Here is an 8,285-nt window from a genome sequence, read left to right as displayed (position 1 = left end):
GTAGATTTGACATAAATTAGGTGAGGAATTAAGGTGTTACTGAGTGGTATAAATATGGTATTATGACTCTTAAATGAGATCAAAGGAGTGTGGCTAAATCATTAGATTAGCAAGAGCATTAAGAGGTTTACCTGAGATCGTATGTAGTCAGGCGAGGTTCCATGTGTGCCTTAAAAGTATATTTGAGTTGTCAATGTGGAATAGGCTAATGTAAACATTATTTATTACCCTTTAGAGGTTGATCAAAGGGATCATATATAGCCAATGATGAGCCTCTTAAATATAGTTCAAGTTTCCTTTAGTTGGGTAGACATGAACTTAGAAGGACGGTGTTAATGGGCCAAAGAGGAGAAGTCAGACTTCTAAGATATGACGGTGTTGGGTAGATATGAACTTAGAAGGACGGTGCTTAGTATCACAAGTGACCCCAAGCTAACATGTTGGTGTGATTCAGATTGAGTTGCATGTCCCAACACCAGAAGATCAGTTACAAGGTGTAGAGTGAAGTTTGGAGATTCTATAGTATCATGGAAATCAAAGAAACAACCTGAAGCTCAGCTGAAGCTTAGTATAGAAGTGGCTTCAGCTGTAACAAAAGTGACCCGGTTACTAGGACTGTTCAAAGATCTTAATGTGTCTATACAGATTCCCATCACAATATTGAGTGATAGCAAGTCTGCTATTCAGTTAGCACCAAATCCTATCTTCCATGAGATATAAAACACATTGAAATTGATTGTCATTTCATTAGAGACAAAGTAAAGGCTGGTTTGATTCAAACATTATATGTACACACACAACAACAAGAAGCTGATCTGTTAACCAAAGGGTTAAGTCATGCCCAACACTTGTACTTGTTAAGCAATTAGCTGGGAATGCTTAACATATTGCACCCTTGCGCTTGAGGAGGAGTATTAAAATGTGCATCATTTCAGTATTTCAGTTGTTACTGTATATAGTTTAGAATTTCACAGTATTTGCAATCACTCCTAAGGCAACAATGTCAGCAAACACATATATTTAGTATGGAGTCCAAAAGTTACATTTAATCTATGTACTCCTATGAAGCTAACTTCCAAGTAATAACTCAACAATAAGTTGTGTATTGAATCAAAACTAGAAAGCAAGAGAAGTGCACAACACAAGTTTTAACATTTTTATGTAAATTAAACCACTCTTCACATCTCTCACATAGCAAAATTATAAGCAACAAATACCAAAAAGATGTACAAAAAATGAAACCACATTATTTGGAGTTGTGTATTTTGAAGGAGCACAGTTTAATTAAATATATAATTATACAATTTGTATACTAATATTAATATAACTAGAATTAGAACCTGATCAGATAGGGTAATTATCTTTTCAGTTTTATTGAGGTTAGTAAAAGACCACTTGAGCTCCAATGATAATAATGTTTGATCTATGTGAAGATTTGGCTTCAAGGCTACTTCTCCATCTGCAGACCTGAATTTCCCATCACTCCATTCCTATTAACAAGGGACAATTTTAGTTTAATCACATCAGCACATTGAATTTCAGATGAGTAACATTCTTCCTTTAGAAGTTGAGAGAAGTATTGAAAACATTCTAAACTTGACGCGAATTATTAGTTTCATTCTTGAACTATCCATCTACTTGACTAACTGAACTTAAATACATCATGATCTTGTAACTTGAGTGAAATACACCCCTAAATTCTTATCAAGTTAAGAGGTATTTTCAACACTTCTTTCGGTGTTTTATTAAGAGCCTCATGCTCCTACAGGAGTTTGAGACCACTTGCTATGTCATGTGACAGATCGAGGGTGCATTTAAGTCCAGTTAGTCAAGTAGAGGGGTGTTTTTAAGACTGTCGATAATTCAGAGAGAAAACTAATAAAACTAGTATTTGTCTAGATAAGAAAGAGGACTAACGTTAATATTTATTCGTAGAAAAAGAATACCTCAAGTTGATCTCCAATAGTGACAGTGATTGTGTCTGGGGTGGTCTTAAAGGGCAAACGACCACGTTTTGAATGCATAGAGAATTCAATTGGTTCCAATGGGAGAAATAGATGCAATGCATATTTAAGTGAATCTTCAAGTGTTGCATTGTGGGGTGGAAGCCATGTTTGGTCCACATTGCTGGATTGATTTTTAGTGCATCTGTATATGTACATTTTCACTTCTTCTGATTCTATTTTTTTCCAACATTCCTCATTGTCACTCAATCTTATTATTTCATCCACTTCTTTTGCTATTCCTTTTAGTTTCTTCAATACCTCTTCCAACTTTTCCCTGCACCAAAAGTTAAATCATCATTAACAAGAACCAAAAATGCCTTCAACTATCTGTTTCATTGCTTGGTAAGACGGATTAGGAACAATGATCCATGATTTTGTTTTTGGTTAAAGGTATTAGTTAATCACAAGATTATTTATGCCACTATTTATCTATAGTGATGAGATAAATTATGTTGTATATATGGTGAGATAACTAATCAAATGGACATCCCAATTCATGGAATGACTTTTGCCTATATCGGGTGATTGGTATTGAAGTGTATAACTATCTATTTAAAAGCTTAAGCTATTAGAGAGATCACACTTTTATTAATAGTATTCTCAACACGCTCCCTCACGTGGAGACTTGATTTTTCTTTTTATGGGCCAAGCATGTGAAATTCTTTTTAATATGGTGACGGTGAGATTTGATCCCAGGACATCTGCCTGCTCTGATAACGTAATGAGTGTGTGACAATTTCATCTAAAAATTTAAGCTATAAGAGAGAGCACACTTTTATTAATATTATTTTCAACAATGGGTGTGATGAAAATATTTTTCCATTTTTTCTCTTTGATTTGTCAATTTTTTAAAAACATTCTCTAAAAAGAAAAATAATTCCTAATATATGAGTATGCCTTCCCTAACGAAGGTATAGAAAACAAGTTTCTTAAGTGACATTTCAAATTTATTGTCTTTTTTCTGCCCATCCAACACCCCCCCCCCCAATAACTATCCCACCCATGTCAACCCCCACTTCCCACACCATCTCACTCCTATAGTACATTTCACCCATAGTATTTTGCTAAATTACATATATTTAGATAAAAAAAAATTGGCTTACTTTATCAAATACAAGAATAAATAAGAAATTCTCTTATTTTTTCAAGAATTTTTTTTTAATTTTTTTTTTTTGTATCACGAGTCTTAACTATTTTTAGCTCTAAAATTACTACATAAAATGGGTGCTCTAATAATATATTTCAATAAATGACTAAATTTAGTACATAAATAATAATATTTATCACAAAAGGCCGTACTTGACATATGTAGGTCCGCCACCGTAAAGATAGGAGATATTGCATTAAGAATTTGAGATTATGAGGAGGTGGAATGTAATGCGAAAATCAATGCAAACATTTAATTGACATCCACATAAATAAATACATTTCATAACACCTTTCAAATAGTTTTAAATTGTTTTTTTTTTTCACTAAAATAATAATAACAACATAAGGATGCAGATAAATTTTAAGATATAGAATTATAATTTTTTTTGGTCATTTACCCTTCAGAATAACTATGACATGTGATGTTTTCTGTAGTGAATGATTTGAAAAGTCGATAAAGAACAAGTATTTTAATAACTATAAATTAGATTACATGGCAGTCAAATGCAGACGGATCGGATGGAATATTTTTCTCCTTATATTTAGGATTCTTAGGTAGAGTGCATTAAAAAAAAGTAATACATTCATATTATTATATCATTTCAATTAAAACATAATTTACAAACATGGTAACTAGTAAATTATAACTTATATGATGAATTTTATAAAAACAAAGCCAAAATAACTTTATAAAAGGATATTTACCTTCCGATCAACGATACACGTTATAAAAAATCACAAATTTATGTTATAGAGCATACCTGAAAATTAGAAAATTTGCATCCCCTAAAGCAACTTTGGCCTTTTGCACCATTACATTATCAGACCAATCCCAAAGGAACTTATCATAATTAGCATACTTTTCACTTAATCGAAACAATAATTCATTCTTAATCAACAATGTTCTTATGCCCTCGCCGGATATCCCATGACCAATAATCCGAATCACTCCGAATTCAGCAGCGGAACTCAATAACCTACTCATCGCGTCATTTTCCCTTCGCAAAATCGATTGATAATTGATTTCATCAGGCACCCAACGATGATGTGTAGTTTGCGGGAGAGTCAAATGAGGAATGCTTATGGATTGATCAATGTACTCTCCAAACATTGAATTGACAGCCGAACGCGATCCTTTTCCCGTTGGGATCGGAGACGGTGGTGGTGCTGCATAGGAGGAGGGCAAACGTTTTCTCAAACTCATCAAATTTTGATTGATGATCAAATGTTTGATGAAATGAGAAAATGAAAGTGAAGAGTTGAGAAAATTTTAGTTTGGTGGAGAAAGTGCATGGGGCCTTAGTGGTGGGGGTGCTAATTCAAAGAAGAATTGTAGTAGCAAGCACGTCTTCCTTTTTCATAAAGTTAGCAAGAAACAAAAATGCCTTCAAATCTTATTAGCAATTACTAATAGAGAAAATTTCGCATAGTAGTTATATTTTAATAAATAATTATTGATTTTAGTGATATTTCTTGTTTAGTCATTTATAGTAGTATTATGATAAATTTATCGTATGTTAAAAGTCAATTATGCATGCAATATAAATATATTATAAATGTTAAAAAATATATTATGTTTGTTTGCTAAGAAATTAACACAGTGTGATAAATGTATTATTTATGAATAAAACTTGTAGTATATGTGTTTTATAAATTGTTCTATGTGATATGTATTAAAACTGTATTATAAATATATTATTATAAGTGTCCAATGAAAAGAAAATGTTATTACTATAGATGGTAAATATTTTCTTGATATATCACCTCTATGTAAGTTTCCCGACACCAAAATTATTAGAGGCCTTTAGTATCAACTGTTTTTTGGGGAAAATTACTCAAAAAATATATGTTCCCTATTTATTTAAGGAAAAACTACTTAATTACGCAAACATTTCTATCATATTAAGTAATTCTACATATAGTTTTTAAATAATTACATATTGTCTCACTAACTAATAATTTAAGTACTAGATTTTAAATTTAGATACACCTAATACATTTATTTTTACCACCAGATACACTATGAAATACAAAAGATATATTTCTTTGTTTCCTATTTGGTACTGACTTTCTTTTTGTTTTTGTTTATTTTCTCTATTTTGTTTTGGTCAATCGGGCCACTCTTGGACCCTATTTGGTACATATTTTATGTTTATAATAATATTGTGGACTTGGTCCACATTTAAACCCGAAAAAATAATAATACAAAGATTTAGGAAGATAGGCGAGAGGGAGAGGGAGAGGGAGAGGGAGAGAGTAGAACAAGATATGAGGGAGGCAAACGAGATGGGAGGGAGGCGCGACAGAGAAAGAGAGAGACATCTTCCTAGATACATTTTGAAATATAGATACATGTATAGGGAGAGAATTGCAAGCGATAGAGGGAGAAAAACGAGTGATATAGGAGAGAGGTGAGTAAGAGAGTCAGATACATGTGAATCCAGTTTGATACAATTTATCTAGACCAATTACATTTAAAAAAAAATAATTAAAGGCTCCAATAGACATTAATAAATAAAATTAAGATGATACAATTTATCTAGACCAATTACATTAATTTTGACCCGATATATTTAAGATACATGTATTTGGACGGACTAAATATATTTAAATCTGAGGATTGAATCTTGCATGAATAGTAAAATATTTTAAATTTATTTTTATTGTGGGAGGGGTGCATGGGGAGGGAATGATGGTGGAGTGGGGTGAGAAGCATTTTAAATTTATTTTCAAAAACTTAAAAAATTTCAATTTTCATTTTTCTTTTTTTTGGGTTGGGGAGTGGGGGTTAGGAGTGGTGGTGAGGGGAGGGGAAATAGTGATACTTTAATATTTAAATTTTACTGAATACTAATAATTTCCATGACCCATGATCTATGACCCGACAGCTAACCTACGACACATAGGTCCTTTCCGTAGAATCCTTGGTCCAAAATTTCTTTTAAGTTCCATCATCATTCTACGACCCATGGGCTAGGAACCGTATAGGACTTTATACGGTCTGTAGTTCCAACCTTAGGTTTGAGGTCACCAAAAACCTCTAGCACTCTGCTTGGATCATTATTATCCATTGTATTGTATTGTATCGTATCGTATCGTATCGATATCATACCTACAATGTTTGTTTTGATTGTTATTTAAAATGTATTGTTAAATTTTGTTGTTACGTAAAAATGAAAACTCCATTTTATGGAACAACCGATTTGGGGGTGTTCCCATTGTTACTTAATTTCTTTTTCCAATTATATCCTTACATAATATTTTACAATATTATTTTACCTTTTACCCTATATTATTTAATTCTAGTCAAACCTCCTACCCTAGAATAATTAAGGATTCTTTAATAAATTTATAAATTACAATACAATACGATACAATCAAACCAAATAATAAAAATGTTATTAAACAACAACAAACAATACAATCTAATCAAACATTGTATCTACCATACAATACAGTACAATAGAGTACAATACAATACAATACATTATAAATTAAAACAATGGGTAACAATGATCCAAACAGAGTGTAAGTCTGGATCTCCATCTATGGGCACTTCCTACGGCACCGGATCGTCCTGTCGATCCGTAGACCTTCATATAGGACTTGACGTTTTCAATTTTTTCAAGACCTATTCCACGACCACCATCGAAGGACTGTATGACCTTATATGGTATGTAGGCAGACTCATTCAAGCTAGAACCAACAACTTATCTGCAACATTCCTTTGAAACTCAACATACAAATTTCTAAGGTGTAACACCATAGGCCTGACCCTTCGCGAACGCGGACTTCCCTCTGTGATCGTGGCCAGAGGCCAGAGGCTTGACCCTTCGTGAACGGGGAAAAGATATGCAAACGCGAAGGCTAAACATTCCATCCTTCTGCAATCGCAGCCGGGGCCATGGGAACACAAAGGCTAAACTCTCATACCATTTGCAAATACGGACAAGGCTCCGCGAACATGGAGGAGGAAACCAACACCAGAACACAGCAACACCAAAACACAATATTCACTGAAAAGACCTTCGAGATTTATTCAAAATCTCGTGCACACAAACCAGATATGCTATATTCAACTAAATTTAACATTCAGGACTCATTGGAACAATGCAAATATGGATTAGAGGTTTCCTTGACACAATGCCTGTTAAAGTCACTATAAACTATTTTTCACTCAAACAGACCAAATTGTCCTTAGAACCTCCGAAAATTCACCTCGAATCTTACCTTAATCTAAAATCACCGTTTGAATCCAACGAAATCATTGAAAATTCAATTTGAGCATTCAAAATCTGAACATTGACCAATGTCAACTCTCGATCTAAATACACTTAAAGCTCAAATCCACATAAAGACTTCAAAACTGAAAACGATAACACTCTTAGACCAATTCTGCATTCTGGAGCTGATGAAACTAACAAAATTTCATTTCCAGACTCGCAGCTTTGGTTGTTGAAAAAAAGTCATTCTTAACAACTTAAAGTCTCCAAAATGTTAAAACTTCCAAAACCACAACTTTTTGATCGGATTTTAAAAGAACCAACCTCGTAAATGGACCAAACATGTTCGAGGCAACTATCTAAAGAGGTAAAACAATAATTTTCCAAAAATTTCAAAAAAGACCTTCTGGGTCATTACATGTAGTTACTTGGTTAGCAAATAATTAGATGTAATTGACAGAGGGTAATTACACTCTCCAATTCTCAGGGAGGGGCTATGAATTACTGGTAATTACATGATATAGTTACAAGTTGATTACTTTTAATTCTCTCTTTTTATTTCCATTTCTATTTTTTTAAAATTTGTTTTATTTATATAATTTTAAATTCTGGTAATTACATGGTATAGTTACGGAAAACTCATATGCTGATTAACAAAGCTATTATTATATGCAGGAAAGACACAATTGATTAAGAGCCCGTTTGGATTGACTTAAAAAAATAGCTTTTAAATCAAAACTAAAAAGTCAAACTAAAATGACTTTTAAGTCAAAAAATAAAAAGTAGGGGAAAACCTACTTTTGGTTTCTAACTTATTTTAAGTTATTTTTACCTTGCCAAACACTTTGTAACTTATTTTAAGTCTTTTTTTATATTTGTCAAACATTTGCAGAAGTCAAAAACTGAC

General features: G+C 32.6%; 1 protein-coding gene across 1 annotated transcript; it reads right to left on the bottom strand.

The window, feature by feature from the left end:
* Positions 1-1,182: 1,182 nt before the first annotated feature.
* On the bottom strand, positions 1,183-4,336 carry LOC125871355 (uncharacterized). The gene is made up of 3 exons (XM_049551942.1): positions 3,917-4,336; positions 1,947-2,280; positions 1,183-1,490 (listed from the first exon to the last, which is right to left on the bottom strand). The coding sequence occupies exons 1-3, from the start codon at positions 4,264-4,266 to the stop codon at positions 1,281-1,283; spliced, it is 894 nt and encodes a 297-aa protein (XP_049407899.1). The 5' UTR covers positions 4,267-4,336; the 3' UTR covers positions 1,183-1,280.
* Between the last annotated feature and the right edge of the window lie 3,949 nt (positions 4,337-8,285).

The sequence above is a fragment of the Solanum stenotomum genome, chromosome 7 (assembly GCF_019186545.1).
Source record: "Solanum stenotomum isolate F172 chromosome 7, ASM1918654v1, whole genome shotgun sequence".
NCBI classification, from domain to species: Eukaryota; Viridiplantae; Streptophyta; class Magnoliopsida; order Solanales; family Solanaceae; genus Solanum; species Solanum stenotomum.
This window is presented reverse-complemented; position numbering and strand designations above follow the sequence as displayed.